Source organism: Alligator mississippiensis, chromosome 1, assembly GCF_030867095.1.
Source record: "Alligator mississippiensis isolate rAllMis1 chromosome 1, rAllMis1, whole genome shotgun sequence".
In the NCBI taxonomy this organism is placed as follows: Eukaryota; Metazoa; Chordata; order Crocodylia; family Alligatoridae; genus Alligator; species Alligator mississippiensis.
Genome location: NC_081824.1, coordinates 140,500,507 through 140,520,358, shown reverse-complemented (window position 1 = coordinate 140,520,358; position 19,852 = coordinate 140,500,507). Strand labels below are relative to the sequence as shown.

Genomic DNA, 19,852 nt, shown 5'->3' with positions numbered 1-19,852 from the left:
GATTTGCCCATGCTAAACATTCAGTTCTCATATTAGCCAACTGTTTTTGAGAGGATCTCATCACAAGTATTCTTTCTAATGCACTGGGTGTAAAGAACTGGGCCTCCTGTCTTTTGGGGAGGGGCATCTCATGAACAAAGGGGTCTTTGATGCCTGTTACATTGAAAGAAGAAATAACCAGAGGCCACAGGGAATTTGGGGTGAGAGCCAGTGGATTCTGTGTGGAGCACATATGCAGCAGCTATGCCAGATACATAGCCGGGGGGCAAGTGTCAAGACACCTAAGTATTAGAACAGATGTTGGGTAAGAAGTCAAAAGCCAAGCTTGTCAAAGGAGGCTAGTGGCAGAAGGACTTAAGGATATATGCCTGCAAGAAGTTTGAGTTTTGAGCTTGTACATGTGTACTATGCAGAGAGCTCCTCAACCAATGCCATGACAACAGGATTGAGGTCTCAATGTTAGGATCTTAGGAACAGAACTTAATTTTTACTTTAAGGAATGGTAGATTAGAAGGGGTATCCATATTTACTCTAGTACCTTCCTCCTTTACGCTCTCCACTAGGAGGTCAGTTAGGACTGTCTATGTTGATCTATGTTGTAGCTGTTGAAGATATTCTAACAAAGATATTTAGATATTTAGAGCTTTTCCTGTCTTCAAGACCTGGTAATAGCCTCTTTCTCTTGAGCCATACATTTAAGTGTGTGTTCTAACCTGGTGTTAGAAACTCTAAGGCCTAAATGCTGAAGCTCATCACTTCTTGAGCCCTAAAAATTTAGGGTTTTTCTGGCATTCTACAAAGGACATGAAAAGAACCTGGTGAATTGCAGAACACTAGTGACTCTAACAGGTGGGGCTAACTGTACTGCCACTACTGTAGCATCTGATCCCTTAAATCTGGCCATAGGAAACAGGTGCACCCTTTAGGTAGTTATTTTGCATCTACTGCACCTCCCTCTTCTTCAAGTTTTCTGTTTTCCTTCTAATACCAATTTAATACAATGCAATGAATAGCACTTATAAAAGAGAGAAACTTCAAACAAAATTTCTGATGAATTAGAAGGAAACTGATCAGAATTAGAAAAGGGTAAATGTTTGTTTGATCAATTCAGTCTCTGAGAGCAGCTATCAATTTCATCACATTGTTTGTTATTTTAAGTTACTGAATAAATTTGGCAAATAGCTTTTGGCCTGCCAATTGCATGAAAAAATATATTGAACATATTTTAGATAACTGTAATTCAGGATATGTTGATTTGTTTCAGTTGACACATTGGTCATATGATATTTTTCTGTTCTCCAAATGGATACATCTTGTTTTCAATGTCAACATATATGTTTACAAACCTACATTAATTTTTACTTAATAGTTTCCAGTCAATAGTCTCTTTTTAAATTCTCTATTTCTCCAAGAATTCCTGATACATATATGCCTAGATGAAATCAAAATACTTCCTACTCCACAATTGCCGAAATTCAAAGTACAGAATATATATCTGAATTTCTCATATGTAAACTGTTTATTTTCCGTCCACCAGACTCTAGCCCTAAAATGTATCTGTCATACCTAAATTTATTGTTCAATATCAATTTTCATTATAATATGTTCTTTCACACACTGTTCTAAAAATTATGGAATAGAATTATGGAATTCAGAAAACAGAAATCAAGATTATTTCTGTCGTAGATAAAATTACAAAATTAATGGAGCAATATACTTCATTTAGAGAAGTTATACTGAGGGAAGTTGATAGGCACTGATGATGAGTTTCCAGGTAAAGAGTTGAACAAAAATAATCTCAACTGCCTTCAGGTACAAATGATGAGCCCTTAAGACCAAATGCCTAAACCAGCCTCTCTCCAAAAAATCACTTGTCTTTTGTTATTCCAAAGCCACTTGGGAGTAATGACATCATAAAAATGCTCAGGACTTTAATAATTCTGCCTATCTTTGCAGGAAATCCAGCCATGTGAAGATACAAACAAGCAGGACAACACAACAGCTATAAAGGTACATATTTTTTAAAGACAGCAAGGTTCATGAACATAATTAGATAAAAAAAGACATTGGTTCATGCCATGAGAATCTGTAAAATGCACTGTATGTTTAAAATAAAGGTTATGCCATCTGGAGGGAAGCAGATGAGCATAAAATGTGGCAAAAATGTAAAAAAAAAAAAAAAATCCTCTGGGGAAGGGAAGCAGCGACTCTGTAGCATGTTCATTCCCTTTGTGAACTAGATTCACCACTCTCTTAATGCCGCTTTACCTAAATGGTGACAAGTATCCAAACAGAAGTGATTAGAGGTCAATGAGGAATTACCTGTGCACCTGGGAACTGTCGGAATAGTCTAGTAGCATAAATATGGGTGGGCGAACTGGTCTGAAGCCCTGGGCACTGCCTAAGAGGGGTGCTGGAATGGAATTGGGTGACTCCCTTCCCCTATTTACCCATTGCACCCTGTACCTGCCTTTCACAGACTCCGGCTCCAGCTCTGTCAGCAGGGAGGGCAAAGGAGGAGGAGGAGCAGCAGTGCATAGTATAGGGTCAGCAGTCAGTGGGTTGCCACTTCAGGGAGGGAGAATTTCAACTGCTTTTTGCTGCTGATACATGTCAAGCAGTAAATAATTTTTGGCAGCAATAAAAGGAGGTAATGTCTTTCAGCCCTGCAGCCGTGAACCTCTGGCCACTACTCCTATGCCATGTGCTGCCACCACAGTACTGGACAGTTATGTCTCTGAAACAGTCTACCTCCTATGCCAGCTGCTACACCGCTCTAACATAGGGAAGAAAGTATGTCATGTTCCTGACAAGGGCTGGAGAAGTAGGAGATGAGGAAAGGCAGGCTCTGCTATGTCCGATTCTCCTCTAATGTAAGGTTCCCGAGGAACCCTATCCCAGTGATGTAACTTAGGTCTCCTGTGGTGCAACACAAACTTGTGTTAGGGTCATAAGGCTCTAGATCAGGAGTTCTCAATCCCTGGGCCGAGCCCCGGTGCCAGGCCACGGTGGGTCGGCTGCCAGTCCGCAGCTCGGTTGGCTGCTGGGCAGAGAGGCCGTGGCTCCTTCTATATGGCCCACGGCAGCACAAGGTTCGGCCCACCACCCTGCCTGGGGGGCAGGGGCAGGTATCCTTACCTGTCTGCTGGCCAGAAATTCTGGCCGTGGTTGGCTGTGACTGCTGGGCTGCAGTTTGCTGGGACATGGCATAAAAGCTTTGGGAACCCCTGCTCTAGATGAAGAAACTGCAACTGGCTGCCTCTCCCAGCATCCCCATTCTGCCTATTCTGTGCATGAACTGTATGCGGAAAAAAAAGGGTTTATCATTATGGATCTCTACAAGTGCGTAGAGTAGGGAAGCAGATGCTCTGTGAAACATGTTCCTCATTGAACCTGGGAAATATCCAGTCAGGTAATTTCCAAGAGGGAGACGATACTGCTTTAAACAGCATCTACACATCTCTGTTCTAGCTTCTATCCACCTCACCCAGTAAATGACGTAATACATAACTGTATGGGGGAACTGATGAAAGAAGGAAATAGGGCAACCAGAATAATGGAGCACAGAGCACTGCAAGGTAGAGGGGACGAGGGAATCAATTCTGGAAGATAGCCTGAGACCGGTTGATGGTTGATTTTATTTCCACATCTCTTCTCAAGCTCCTAGGAACTGGAAGACTGTATGCATGTCCCCTCCACAATCCACAATTTCCTCTTCATATTGGAGCACAGAGTGGTCTGCTATGAGTTCCATGTCTGCTTTTTGTACATTTATATGGGAAGAAATAATATGACTCAAAATCATCAGAGAAGTTGAGCCTAATTCTAATCTCAGTTCTTAATTTCCCTATTATAAATCCTCGTTGAATGGATGTTGCCCAACAATGGATGTTAAGGCATTTAACAAACAAAGCTAGGTGAAGATATTGTTGCGGGGGGAGAGCGGTCCTTTGGCTTATGTTGGTATTTTTCTACTTCCCTTTTAAGTTTTTTAGTCTTTTGTCATTCTCCTGTTTTATAAGCTATTTTGTTCAGTTATTATAAACTTCCCTGGGCCTTTGATGGGAAGCGCAGCATATAAATTGAATGAACGACTGAATGAACAAAACCAGTGTGAGATTAAAATCAGACATAAGGTTTACAAGAGGACCATGGCTGAATTAGGTTCTACATTCTAGACTGAAGATCCAAATTCCATTTTTAGTTGAAAAAATACAATATATATGAAATATGAAAATCATTGTCTCAAGATTTTGGAGAGAATAAAAAATGAATATTTAATTTGCTTTCAATTTATTTTGAAACAAGTAAAGGCATATGCTGTCTTTAAAATGACACTTTGAAAAATGAGAATCTTAAGGTACAGGAGAGAGAAATTATGTGAGACCTCTACATGCTTTATTGTTCCCTGTGGCTGCATCTACATATTCAATTAACATGAAACAACAAACTCTGGAACAGTTTGTGCTGGAGTCAACTGCTCTTGGGCTCAGTGTCTACATGTGCTCATGGGACTGCAACAGTTTGAGCACAAGCAGATCAACCCTAGGCTGGCAGTGGCCTCAATGGGTCAGCCCCAGGCTCCTCACGGTGGCATTGCACAGTGGAGAAGCTGGCTGAGGAACAGAGTGCTAAAGTGTGAAGCCGTGTGGCAGGCATGCAGGTATCCCCTGTGCTTTAGCACCCTTGTGCCTCAGCCAGCCCCAGTCACTGCCTACATGTGCATTTCAGTTCACATAATTACTCAGCTGTAGGATAGTACTGTTAGAGATAGTACTATCCTATGGTAGAGTTAATGAATTTACTGTGTCCTAATACCAGCACACACGTAGACAATGACACTGCTGTGGAGCTAATTAGTGACTCTAGTAAAGCTCACATGTAGATGCACCCAGTTTTATCACTCAAAACATTTGAACAAATGCTTATAATTTCTAAAAAAAATAAACTGAGAGCTTAGATGGGGAATTAAAATGTCAGTTTACAGAGAACATTCATGGCCATGTCATGACCTGAAAACAAGGTTAAATGGAAATGCCTGAAAATATCAATTCCTGGAAATAAGAAACTTTCACAACTGAGATGTCTCTGTGAGAAGTTTAAGTTTCAACAAAACAGTTTTTCTATGAAAAAAAAAAAAAAATCCTGACTAGCTTTACTAGGATGTGCTGCTGGTCAATGCAATTTCCTTTTTGGCAGAAATCAACATTAACTGTCTACTTAGAACATTCTCCTGTTGACTATGCCAGGGGAATGAGTAACAGGACTGATAAATTGCTATAGGACTGAAAGTTGCTATTACACATTTCCCTGCTGTACTCAAAGCAGAAATATCCAGCAGAATATACTGCAGCCCTTGTTTCTTCTACATGGAGAAGAGGAAAGAAGAGTGTAGATTTCTTTTCTACTATTTTCAGCTCTGAGGACAGGTAGCAAAGAATCCAGCCTGGATAAGTCCCCAATCCCTGCACAGAATTGTGAAAAAAGACTGGTGAAACTTCTCTGGCTCAGTCCTCCTCCATGCATACAGGAGAAGGAAAAGTTAGAGAGAGAACCACACACCTCCTTCCAGCCATCAAGGATATGGAGAAGGAGCAAAAAGAAAGGGCCCCCCAGGGAAAGAAACAAGGACAGTTTCCACAGTTCTAACACATAATATTGAATAGACTGATTGTTTCATGTGTTTGGGCCCTTAAACACAACTATTATCAACTTAATACACATCACTACACAAGCAGAGAAATCAAATTCATTCCTCTTAAGACAAAATATTGTTTCAATTAACTGTGTTAATTCTGGGCCCTTACATTTTGCTTTAGGCTTTTTCCTTTAGCCCCCACCCTCCTTCCATCTTGTGTGCAACACCTTATTGGGCAACAAGATTTTATATATGAGAAAGGGAAATTCTTAGCATTAGAGGATATTTGCAATTCATGGTGCTCAACTCTGTGTTTTTTTCCTACAGATCTCAGTTTGAAATCAGAGTACACATACTAAATCACTCTGCCTCCTTACAGAATTTTTAATTGAGATACAGTGTAAAAACACTTGTTACATAATTAAAATTAGAAACCACAAAACTAAACCATTCGTACAGTCACAGAATGTGTTACTACTGCATTCAGTACGAGCAACAAAAATATAGCAAATAGCAGTAAATCCTGTTGCTTTTGTCTGCTGAGTATGATAATCCATGGTTAGATTTTCACGTGGCTTTTTTTAAGTTCATTCATGGAAAACAAATATTAAGTTTTAATTTTAGCTGAATACCAGAAAGCAAACCTTGTTATGTATCAGACAAACTTTGGAAAACTTATTTATATACCAGCCATTCATATGCATATTTGTGTCCAAGGTGCGCCACTAACAATGAACAAGAACTTTCTTTACCATTTAACCAAAGCCATTTCAGCAAGCTGACCTGGAAAAGCTCACAGCACACTTAGGCTACAATTTAGAAGGAACATCATTTGCAAATTAAATTACAGCATTCCTTTTCATGTGCTGTATTTGGTCTCAGATCTATGACTGAAGTCACTATTATGGACTCTGGTGTTCACAAAGAGCATAGCTCAAGTGCAAGTTTCAAACATAGAAATGTTTTTATTGCTCTCCTACGTCTTTCAGCCTCTAGACACCCACAGTTCTCCTCCTTGCTATTTTGTCCTTTCTGTTCTCTGTCTCTACATTTTACTGTAACATGTTCACTGCTTATACAGGGTCATTTACATGTAATCTTAAAGAAATACAAGTGTAAATGTTAGGCCTATGTGAATAGGGAAGTATTCAGTTCAGATTTGGCTGATTCAGAAGACAGTGACTCGATTCGGGGATTCGGATCACGGTCCTGAATTGACTTGGCCGAATCAGCTTTAGAAGATTCAGTGCTGATTCAGAGAGAGTTGGTGATTTGGATCAGCTGGGGAGAGGCAGGCACAGCCAGGCACCTGCAGGTTCTCCCACAGCTCCTCCGAGTGTGCTTGCCTCTCCCCGGGTGGGGGAAGCCATGGGAAAATCCCCCTTGACTGCCCTGCCCAATCCTATCCCCCACCCAGCCCAGCCTCCTGGCATTTAAAAAAAGCCCCACACTCACTGGATACAGGAGTGACAACTGGGGCCTCTGGGCACTGGTAGCAGAGCGGGGCAGTGGGCATTGCCCCCCCCCGGCACCCGCGTGGCAGCTACCCCATGGTGCGGGTGCAGCATGGCTCAGCAGGGAATTGTGCACTATCTGGGAGCTGGGGCCGCTGGGGCTGAGCACTGCTGGGTTCTAGCTGACATGTGGAGCCACCCCAGCTCCCAGGTGAGTTGAACTGGGAGCTGGGGAATCAAACCAGTTCAATTCCCCCACCCTCAGTTTGATTCCCCAACTCCCTGTTCAATTCCCCATCCCCAGTTAGATTCACCTGGGAGCTGGGGCAGCTCCATGCATCTCCCAGAGCCCAGCACCACTCAGCCCCAGTGGCCCTAGTTCCCAGACCATGTGCAGCACCAGGCCGAGCCATGCGGCACCCACGCCATGGGGCAGCTGCCACATGGCTGCCAGGCGGAGGGGCAATCCCTGCTGCCCCCAACTGCCCTGCGCTGCCTGGGGGACCTGCCACCAGCACCCAGAGGCCCCAAACACTGTTCCTGCATCCAGTGAGTACAGGGCTTTTTGTTGTTGTTGTTTTAAAAGGGCCAGGAGGCTGGGCCAGGTGGGGGATAGGGCTGGGCAGCACAGCCATGAGGGCTTCTCTCGCAGCTTTCCCGGCTGTGCCTGCTTCTGCCCCAGTGGAGAAAGCCACGGGGGCTCTGCCCTACTGCTGTATGCTCAGCCGGTGCAGGAGGGCTGCGATGCTGGCACAGCTCACTCCAGGCGGCAGCAGGGCATAGCCCTGCTCCCAGTGCTGCCATGCTCACATCAGTGTTGGGAGTGGGGGCTCTGCCCTGCTGCCACTTGCCAGCTGGTGTGGGGGTGTGGGATGTGGGCAAAGCAGCGCTGGGCGCGGGGGCTATGTCCTGCTGCTGCTTGCTCACTTCCGTCTGGAGTGAGCCATGCCTGCATCCTACCCCCCGCTCCAGCTGGGCAAGCGGCAGCAGGGCAGAGCCCCACTCCCAGCACTGCCACACCTGCATCCTGTACCTCCCCGCCCCGCTCCCTGAGTTACACCCCCCCACCCCTGCTGGGCAGGCTGTCCCAGCCAAAGCCACAATCCCTCCCCCACAGCCCTTCCCTCCCCCAACCCCAATGGACTTACCAATGGGAGGCAGCTGTCAGCTGCCAGTTTAGTCTATGGCCAAATCTCTGAATTGGCCAAATCTTTTCCTAAAGCTTTTCCAAATCAAATTGGATGCTTTGAATCGATTCAGAGCTTTTACTTGGTCTCCCAATTCAATTCGGATTCCGAGATTCTCCTCTGATTGAATCAGTTACTGATTACTACTAAATGACAGCCCTACTAAATTTCATTAGATTCTCCAAATTAGAAATTTGGGACAGACATTTCCGCATGTTTCAAGCAAAGGTAGAAATAAGTATAATGCAAAAATATAGTTTAACAGGAGGTAACCCACTAGATAGCTGCTGAAATGCAGTGAGTGTCCTGGACATCCTGCTAGTATTGTAAGCCTTATTTGCATGGTTGTCAGGAATTAACTTATTTTAATCTATAGGACTGTGTGTGAATAGCATAAAACTTCAACGTCTAAGTCAATAACTTAGCAGGTGGTTGATCTGATAATATGCCTACACATTTACTACAGGAAAAAGATGATTAGAAAGCAGTTTGAAAAAAGGACATACAGCCAGGCCCATGTGTATGAAAATGTTGTAATAATAATACTCCTGGAAGTGCCATATTTTTCTTAAAAACTAAAACTACAATAGAATTTTTCACTACAAAACAAAACAACTTTCAAATGTGCAGCATGAGGTGATTCTAAATTTCTCCACAATAACTCCAAATTGTGCAGGTTTGCTACTGACATTTTAACTTCAGCATTTGGAATAACAAGGAGATTTCTTGTACATCAAATTGAATACAACAATTAATAATTTTCTTGTTATTGTCTCCTAGACCAATAACAGATGGAATGAACTTTACTGGCAAGAAACTTAAAGAACAGAATCAGAAAGTGGACTTATAACTTGCATGTTGAAAAGAAAAAAAAACCTTTGCAATTTATTAATGCATTCAGAAGACTGTTACAAAACTTTACAATTTAATTATTGGAAGATTACAGAACTGCTTCAGTGCTTCTGTACTGTGTTAAATAAGCCGTACGTGCAAGGAGTAATAAATGAAATTGTTAATTTTACTGCATCCTTAGGGAATAGCAGGGGGGCTACATTATTTAGAGCACCAAATGGATTTGGGCTTATATGCAGCAATAAATCCTAACTACATTGTTAATTAACCCTGCCTCAAGCCCTTTTTTGCCTTAGGGGTTGAAAGACACAGTGACTGCTAGGATAACTCACCATTCATATTCTTAAAGATGTTTAGGACTGGGAGAATTTGACGATAATAGGGCACCAAGGCCTCCCCCACTGAGTCAGCTGACATAACCAGGTGCTGGAGGACTTTCAGCGTGATGCAGATGACCTGTCGGTTACGAAGGTTCAGTGCATCTGTGATGTAGAAAGGAAGACAGGCAGAAAGCAGAATTAATTTCTAGAATGTAAAAGGGAGGGGAAGAAGTCTTCTAATGGACAAATTTAATTAAACTGTACTCTGCTGGGGATTGTAAGTGGGCCTTTATTAGCCCAGCTTTGAAAGATCCCAAAGATGGATTGCAGCCCCAATGTTATAAAACATTGCCTTGTCTGATTGTTATTTGTTCCCACAGTTTGTGCTGACTCCTCACTAACCCCAAGAATGCAGCTCATTATTCCCTAATGCTGCCTGTGCAATACTGGTCTGGTCCCCCCAAAAAAAATAATCTCTCAGTAAGTACCATTGGGGTCAATGGAACTGCAACTGCAAGACAACCTGTGAAGGTTGACAACAGATACATTCTAATGCAACAATTAGCCTGTTTGTGAGCTTGTGCCCATTTGCTTAGCAATCGTTTTATTCATTTCATTTGACAATTCTTGCTATTCTGAGAACTATTACAATGAAGTAAATGTTTATAGGGGGAAGCAAAAAAACCAACATGAAAAAACAACTGTAGGCTTCTTTTAAAAGACAAGCATTCTGGAAAAACAGAAAAGAAAGAAAGATTCTATCTTGCCTATTTGAGATTTCTCAGTACTTGCAGCTGAATTTCCTCTTTGCTTTCAGTCTCATGCTTTCAATTTTATGACATTTCATAAATGCCTTTTGTCTCTGTTCCTTCCTGGTTTTAATAATACTAGAAAAACTAGTTTGTGTTCTCCATTGTAATTCAAAATGGATCATACTTGAAAAATATTTATCTATTGGTTTTGCAAAATTCCTCCAGTTACAAAGTCTCCTCCAAAATTCCTTCATTTGGGAGCAATTACCACATGTAATACACTACAATAAATTGATCTCATTCTCTGTTACTCTGCACATTGCATAGACCTTTAAACCTGTGCAAATGTGGGGAATGGGAGGGTAGGAAGGTAGAGAGTTAGTAAAAAATGCTAGCATTTTGGAAAAATAAGACAAGTACTACATTTATTTGACTATAAAATGACTGAATATGACTCCCCCAATAATTAGAATCTACATATGGAAATTTTATAAATTTGTTATAATTTTGAGGTATAGAATGTAATTATTGGAGGTCTGCCTTGAATTTGTCCCCCTCTGATGCAATAGGAAGGAAAATAAATCTAGGGGAAGTCAGATGGCCCCCTTGCCTTCTGCCCTTGCAACTTCTTTCCCCTACAACTTCTCCCTCACCCCATTACTGGCAGACCCCACTCTCCTTGAGCACATGGAAGTGAGAAACAAATTTGAAAACACTGACACTGAAATAAATATGCCTGTAAGACTATTCATATAGGCAAATTAATATGGGTATTCATAGACTTAGTTCATCCAGAATTGAGGCATTTTACCATTTTTGGAACTGCCACAAATTTTAGCACAAATACTCCATGAACACAAATTTCAAATAGCACTTTGTTCCTAGTTATATATATATATATAATATAAGCTTTGCATGATATTACTTACTCCAACACCAAAAAACTCAAAACTTACCATCTAGTTCATTGTGCTGGGTACCAGCAGAGTCAACAGCATTTTAGGCCATGGTGACCCCACAGCCCAGCACTGCTCAGTATGTGTTTGTACTCCATATACCCCCACAAAAGATCCATATGCTATTTAACCCCCCACTCATGACTACAACTGGGTATTCCTGTCATGAGTCCTGGGATCCTTGAAAAATTTATATGCAGATCAGATGCAGGGCAACCTGGTCCAGATCCACCTCAGGGGGGTTGGGGCCATACTAATCATATGCAACAGGATGAGAGAGGGGGGTGAAAGAAAGATTCTGTGTCAACTGTTTAGAGTCCCATTTGGTGATGTTTGCCAGGGATTTAAGGTTGGTGAAGAAACAGGAATCATTGGAAATGGGGAAGAAAGGCACAGCTTAGCTGTGGGAATGAAGAGGAAGTTGAAATGTATTCAACGTAGTGACTCACCATGATTTAAAAAAGCATCATTGCTAAGGGGAAGGTCATGTAATGGGCATTACCCTGTCTTATTCAGGTAGGGTTGCATTAATCTATCCTTTCCTGTTATAAGGCATTCATACTCAGTACTGGCTATATTTAATCAAATTCTTAGTCAGTTTCTGTTGCTAAGCACATGCTACTTTTGGTACCTCTTTAATGATAGATAGTGTATTTAATGAGGTTTCCTTGTATGCAATTATAAAACAAGGGTCTTTTCCCTCATGCTGATTGTGGGAAAAAGAAATCTCTCATCTTATATTTAAATAAATATGATATTTTCAAACAAATATTTACTATACACAAAACACGCACAAAATAATATGCTATTATTCTACCTTCCATATTATGCATGCTAAAGCCATGAAGAGATTCAAACAAAGAGGTGAAATGTGGCCTGTAAATGTTGTTGGTATAAACTCTAATAAATTGATTGTATATGAAAAAAATCAAAACATATTTATGGTCTGGAATACAACTGAATATAAAGAGATGTTAATAATAACTGGGTTTTTTTCCTGCTGTGCATTCATAATAATACATTTAAAACATTTTGCATTTTGCTGTGGAAATCTACAGAAAAGGTATGTCCACTGGGGGTATGGTAACACCGTCATAATTTGGATAACATCTTCAGGTCCATCTGTATCATTTGTTCTCAATCAACAGTGCTGCAGGGTGCTGTGCAATGTTAAGACTGTTAGGTGTGCAAACATGATTCCCAAGATAAACCCAGAGTTTTTAAGTAGGAATCCATGGCATTAAAAACATTTGACCAGTTGTGGGATTTCTGAGTTCATCTCAACAGAATTGCTGTTAATTTTCCTATGATCAAAAATCCAGTGAAAACAAAGAACTGGCATTTTCCAAGGGCCACCTTGCATCTATTGAGAGGTGCCTTCCTACTAAAGAGGTTGAAGCCCACCAATCTACACAAACAAGGGCTCCTGCCCTAGCCCATCTCTGTTCTTTCTTCCAAGTCTGCAGAATCCTGAAATACAAAGAACTCTTAGGCAGAGGAGAAAGTGGGTGTGTCATGTAAATATACGGGCCTTGAAGAGCGACAGTTACTAGTACGTAGTGTTCCGCATTTTCAGTTTTTAATTTTTTTTAAAAATTCCAGGAATTTTTTGGGGTTTACCTTCCGAACAAAAAACAGGTTGAAATTGGGATAAATGGAAGAAAGGGAAAAAATGGTTTAAATTAGGGAAAATAATAAATTTTTGGGGGGACCGAGCACGTGAGCACATGCATGTGTGTGCCCCCCTGGGCAGGAAAGTCTATGAGGTGGGGGTTGGGAGCAGGGGAACCTGCCACCTCCCAGCCCAGCACCGGCCCTGGCTGCCTCCCTGCACCGGCCCTGACCCTGGCCCTGCACACCACCTGGGGGCCCAGAGGGGTGGGGGAGGAGCTGGGGCAGGGCCAGCCTTGGCTATACCACTGAGACAGAGGATACAGAGCCCCTGGGACCCCCACTCCTGCCCTGCCTGGTGCTGCCCAACTGGGGTGGGGCATGGGACAGAGCTGTGGCTTGTCCAGGGGGCGTGGGGAGCAGGTGGCAGTTCCCACTGCTGCACAGGTCCCAAGAGGCCTGGGGGGGGGGCATGTGAAAAATGGGTGTAAATCTCTAAAAACCGAATAACTTCAATAAAAAAAAAAAATCAGGTAATTTAATCAGTGAAATTTGGTAATAACCGAAAATATGGAACACTACTAGTAAGTAACCTCTCCTCATGTTCAATGACCTCTCTGCATTCTTAATAATAATAGATTAGCAATAAGTGTTCTCATCAAAGGATAGTGGTTGAGGAACTCTAGATAAAAAAAGGACTTTAACAATGCTCTATTGGATCTTGTATCAGAATGTAATATTAAGCCCAAGAAGCAGTGCTTAGAAAAAGTACCGAATGAACTGAATGTGCTGTAAATTTCTAGTATGGGAATTAGGAATAAACAGGCAACCAAAGTAGCTGTGGCTCTAGCGACTAAGCCTTTTACCCTATGGGAACCTTTTTTCGTGATTAGTAGTATCAATGATGAATACATTTCATAATTCAGTAGGAAAAGGTGCGATTATTTATAGGTTTCTTTCTACTTGCCTCCCCATAAGCCATAAACAATGTTATTTTTGAAAGTTTTTCTTTCTAAATAATAACAAATACTCTTTCATCATTGAACACATGCAAATGAGACTTACCTATGTTAGCACAAAGTATGAGGAGAGAGAGATAATGGTGAGAGAGACAATTGTTATGATAACCTTAGAGAGAAAGCCATGGTAAGGAACCTGTGCCACTCATCAAAGCAGAAATCTCATTTAACTTCCTAGAAGAGGTGATGGCTATTTCAAATGCTGTTTTGTTAGATAAATGTTCTATAGGTACTGGGAATTCATATGATGGACCCATAACCATGCTGCAAATTAGAATAAAGTCACATGTAGGGGAGAGGTTCTCACAGGAGATTGATATTACTTAGTTTCTTAAGGAAACATTAAACTGCTGGGGACAGAATATGGGTTAATTTGTGAGCAAGTTATGGTTATTACATAAAGCAGCTAATTGAGCCATGAGTGAAGGGGGTTGGACTTGATGACCCTTGAGGTCCCTTGCATCTCTACAGTTCTATGAAGAATATTATATAACTAATCCTTGTGATTGCAAATACAAGACACAGTCTAAAACTACATGGATATCTGCTCATGCAGGGTGAAAACTTTCATTCAGGGATGTCAAATGTATGGGCTATGGACTAGATTCAGTCTATGGAGTCATGTCATGTGGCCCAAGGGACTTAAGCAGGGTCTGGAAATTCAGGACTAGGTCTAGCAGGAGTGGAGCCTGAAAATGAAATTCAGGGCATGGATTAACCCAGGGGTTGGCAATGTTTTTGGGCAGAGTGCCAAAAACACCTGCAACTTTGACTTACAAGCAGATCTCTTGTACGTCAAATTGTCAGGGTGGATGGCAGGGGAGCTGTAAGGGACCCAATGCTTGGAGCCCTGAGTCATTCTCTGAGGTGCAAATGCCAAGCAAAATGCCTTTGTGTGCCACACTCTGGCATGTGTGCCAGGAGTTGCCTATCCTTGGATTAACCTGTTAACCCTGACAGAAGTTACTGCTGGTTGCTCTGCTGCCACAACATCTGGATCTGTCCTGGGAGGAGCAGTGCAATCTGAATCCAGCCTGGGTGCCAGGGTGAACTTGACCCTTTAATCCTTACCCAATCATGAGCCATTTCAAGCTCTAGTCTTGGGAGAGAGTTCTGTTTCTACTGTAACAGTACGATCCTTAGGGCCTTTAGTGAGCACAAATAGTCTGTGGTAGTCAGGAATATGAACCAAAGGAGATGCTAACACTGGCACCTAGTCCCCAGAAGAAATATGTACTTCTAGAAAAGGAGAATGGGGCCTCTATAGCAGGCAGAAGCTTTCAGCAGCCTGCACACTCCCAGCTGTAGGAGCCTGCAGGTTGGCAGGGACTACAGCCCAGTTGAAGGCAACTGATTACAGGCTGCCTCAGAGAAGTGAACCAGCTTAAGAGGATAATTAGCTGGCTCACAGGAAGCTAAAAGGCTCCCAGGAAAAGGAGGCAGAGAGACAACCAAAGGGAGACTGCCAGAAGGAAAGGGTGCTTGGCTAGCAGCATCAGAACAGAGCCAAGGACTCTATCCCTCAGTCCCCACCCCCTCACTCTTCTCATTAGGAGTCTAACTTTCTGTAGCCAGATAATCATTTTCTCCTAGCAACCTGCAATCACTCCTGATGCCTGCAGCTGGCTTTAATTTCTGCCAGCCTGCAGCCAGGAGTGTGCAGGCTGCTGCAAGCTTCTGCTAGCCACCCAGCTACAGCCTCCACTTTTTCTTTTCCTTGGACTCAGTGATTTAGAATTCTTCATCTTTTTTTCCTTTTCTTTTGAAATAGGGTCACATGAAAGATGTGTAAACTTGCTTTTTAATTATGGCATTGATTCTAACTATGCCAAAGGCATGCTTGAGTCTGATTGGTGCCAAAACAGACCACAGTGTCAATGTGAAATCTCCAAGTGGAGCTTGTGGCATCAAATGGTGCTCGATGGAAAGCTCACCTGTTGTAAGCATTAGTCTTCATGAATCAGCTATGGTTGGATGTGTTTTGTCACAGCCGGGATCTGCTTTGTTTAATGACAGTTGTTTTTACCCTTAGAAAGTAGGACTTCTGGCTAGGCACTGAGTGTGGCATTGAGTTAGGACCTGGGATGTGGATCTCATTCCTCTTTATGGAAAACCTCAGTATAAACCCAGCACCGAGCTTCATGTACGAGTCGTGAGATGGACAAGTGCAAGGCTTACCAAAGCCAAAAAAATGTCTTTGCAATTTGTGTCACTTCCCCTTTCTTATCTGAGAGAGTAAAATAATGAAGAATCATGTACTCAAATAATACATATAATTCTCGAAGGCATACAAGACACCAAGTATATGTTCCCAGGGAATGTAGTAGACAAAGTTGTATATCTTTTAAACCCTCTGCAAGGTTCAAGACCCAGGGAAGTCTCAGGTGTAACTTGAGGTCAGCAGTATCAGCTGACTGACTGAACTATACAAAGAACAACTACCCTCACAGATGAGTAGTTCTATTTCCTCTCTGCAGTAGTCGAGAAGAAACTAGGATTTGCTTCATCTTTATATAAAGTACACTCACCTGGCCTATTATGTCATCCTATCTCCAAAATACATGATCTTTCTATATTATTCCACAGCTCAGCAGTACATGCACTGAATTCCTTCAGTGGGACTACATCATAAGCCAGATTTAAGATGATAATCAAAGTTGCTAAAAATATTTAGCATTAAATCAAAAAATGGATGTATATAAACAGGTATATCCATCCCATTGAACTACATATGTAACTTCAAAAAAGCTACATTTATTTTCTTACATGGAATGCAGAATATAGCCCAAGTACTATACAAACTAATACAAAAACTACCTCAGCTACACCTGTTACATTACAGCATCATTACATTATAAACTGTATAAGCATTTAATTCTTTAGAGTTCCTTCTCCTAAAATATAGCAGCTTGGAATGAATGAGGAAAAGTCATCCACTTCCCCCCCCCCCCCCTTAAAGTGCACAAATATTTTCTGTAAATTATTACCACTGAAGACCATTCTTCTACATAAACCAGAAGAGGTTCTTTCTTGTGTTGCGAGTGTGTGTTTCAGAAGAAGGTACCCAGATACCATAATCAGTAGGGCTGTGTGAGGCTTTGGACCGTGCTTCGGATCCAGAGAAGCTTTGGACGCTTTGGCATCCAAAGCAGCATGTCCGGATCAAAGCGCTGGCTTTGTTAGGCTTTCTGAAGCAGTTTGGAGCTTCCAAAGTGCTTTGGAAAAGCTTCAGAGCTGCTTCGGAGATCCGGCCATAGGGTATAATGGAGAATCAATGAAATATCAATAATGTAGTTGTTTTTTTTCTGATTTGGATGAAATGTGCAGGGGTGGTAGCCTCTGCTGAGAGCATGAAGCCTGCCAAGTTTCAAGAAGATTAGTACAGGGGCTCGGGGGGGTACTGCACCCCAAATTCTTGAAAGAAAACTCATGTCATGTCTAGTGTTACAACACGAGGGGGTGAAAACTGCGGGGGTGGTGGCCTCTAGTGAGGCCACAAAGTCTGCCAAGTTTCAAGAAGATCAATGCAGAGGTTTGGGGGGGAACTGCACCTCAAGCTGCTATCAGGCAAAACTTGTGACGTGTGTGTTAAGGTGCAGCGGGGTGAAAGCTGCAGGGATAGTAGCCCCTGCTGCGGCCATGAAGCCTGCCAACTGTTGAGAAGATAGGTGCAGGGGTTCTGGGGCCCTGCACCTCTAGCTGCTGACAGGAAAAACTCATGACACGGGTGCTTGTGCAACTGTGTCTGTCTTGTGGCAGGGCGGAGAACTACCACAGGCCTGGCTGCTAAGCTACTGTGTTACCAGTGTGGAAGAAGAAAACCCCAGGCCTTAATTTCTGCTGACTTCTTTGAGTTAGTGCACTATTTGCTAATGATTGCTTTTTCCCCGCCTATTTTGCAATCTGCTCTTTCTCCCGCCCTTTTCTCTTGTTGAGCTGAGTAGACCTATGTGGTCAATAGGTCAAACTACAGTCTATGCCCTCTTGCAGCTTTCTGGTTCAAACCAGTTTTTCTTTGACTTGTTATATCTTGCGTCATGTGACCTGAATTGAAACATATAAAAGGCTTGCTTCAATTATCAGTCCCGCATGCCCCCCCAACAGACAAGAGGAAGCTCTGTCTGTCCGGTGCTCTCTCCTGCAGCTGCTTGTATAATAAAGGTCTCTGACAACTTTGTGACCAAACAATAAAGTGAAGCTTGTTTCTTCCATAATTCTTGGTGCCGTGACCCGGATGGCAACGCCCAGCTGAGAGTACCAACGGGCTCGTGGACCGTTCCCCTCTGAAACCCCAGGCACCAAATCGAGGTAAGAGACCTTTTGAACTCTCTAAAGGGGTTATCAGTGGGTGACTACCCGTGCGGGTCGGGGAAACCAGTTCAAGCCACCCCAAGGCTGTCTAGAAAGACAGACTTGAAAGCAAGGGGGCCCAACTGGAACCTCATGACCCAGAAGACAGGTTTATCCTTTCCCCATCCACGGAAACCGTCCGGGTAACTGGCGGTTGATGTGACCAAATAACTGTTAGGATGCCGCTTTGTGCACTGCCCTCGGTTCAAAATTGGCACATCAAGTCCCTTACCCTCTTCCCTGTGTGAATTGATGAATGGGGGGCTCTGGGTCAAAGGATGTCCCAACCCCACCAAAAGGAACCCCAGCAGGTTATATGTATGCACATTATGGTCAAAAGTCATGTAAGTTTTTAGATAAATGGAATTGGTATACCAGGGATAACCCTCCAAAACAATTTCCTTCAGAAGGAACTTTTGATCTTGATAAACTGATCCACCTCCGAAAAGTTCTAGAGTCCCAAGGTAGCAAGACCCCTCAAACTCAGTGCGATGTCTATTTGACTGGTATGAAGAAGGTAGTAAGAGGCAACAAGAATTGTGGGTAAGGAGTCTTAAGGACTCCCAAGAAAAACTAAAAGCAGAAATTAAGCAATTGAAAAATGGATACAGCCATGACCAGGCTAATCTTCCCTCAGCACCTCCTACCCCTTTATATCCCCAACTAACTCATGAGACCGAGACCGAGTCTGTAGAAGATATTCTAGAAAGTACTTCTTGTTTGGCCCAACCACCACCTTAACCCGAACACCTTCCACCTGAATTGGAAACTCCACCTTGTAGTCCAGAGGGTGCTTCTGCAGGCTCATATTCCCCTGTGGGTTTAAATAACAGTTGCCCTAAAAAGGGCCCTATTATTCAAGTACCATTGCGCCAATTACCAGGCACACAAGGCTTGGTAACAGTACATGCCCCTTGGACACCTGGAGATTTAAGAAATCTAGTTAATGAATTTCCTAACGTCAGAGAAAAGCCCCAGAATTTTAAAGACGAGCTCCAAACCATTGTTAACTGTTACAACCCTACATGGTCTGATATGAACCAACTTTTGCATGCCATACTTCCTTCTGAAGTCCGACAACACCTAACAGATGAGGCAGACTGGCCACAGTGAGACCCTGGTCATGGGACAGATCTCACAACTGCCTGATGCCATTTACTAGAAGCTATATCTGTCATATGTCCTAAGAAAACCTACTGGGCTAAAATTAATAATTGTAAAAAGAACATAGGAGAGTCTCCAGCAGACTATTTAGACTAACTCAAAGAAGTTTTTGAAAGACACTCAGGAATAAATGAAGCTACCCAAAACGCTCAGGAAGCAATTGCAGCCACATTTGTACAAGGCCTAAAGCCTAAATTACGAGACCAATTGCATAACATCTGTGTGGGCTGGCAAATCAAACCATTAAATGAACTAGTTACAGTAGCCAACCATTGTTTAGCGTGTCAGGAAAAAAAGAAAGAAAGTAATGAAGCCCAGTTAGTGGCTTTGCAACTTCCAACTTATCACCCCAGAGGACAAGGACATGGAAAAGGGAATTCACAAGGCTGAGGAAGGGGACATGGGTGCTGGCAGATGAATGTTTCCTCCATTGACCGTTCTTCCTGTTTTTACTGTGGTCAAGCCAGTCATTGGAAAGGAGAATGTCTCAACAGACCGCATACCTCTACCCCTTCAACAGGAAACTCTGCAGATCAACAACATCAGCAA

At 42.6% G+C, this 19,852-nt stretch overlaps 1 protein-coding gene across 4 annotated transcripts in view; it reads right to left on the bottom strand.

Moving 5' to 3' along the window:
* Positions 1-19,852, bottom strand: part of PACRG (parkin coregulated) — a 530,362-nt gene that overhangs the window by 175,396 nt on the left and 335,114 nt on the right. For 3 of the 4 annotated variants that reach the window (XM_059714750.1, XM_059714746.1, XM_019479727.2), the window contains one exon: positions 9,464-9,613. The exons of the other annotated variant lie outside the window; for it this stretch is intronic. In XM_059714750.1, coding sequence (XP_059570733.1) covers positions 9,464-9,613 — 150 coding nt within the window. The remainder of the gene's footprint in view (positions 1-9,463; positions 9,614-19,852) is intronic. 4 annotated transcript variants of the gene reach the window in all.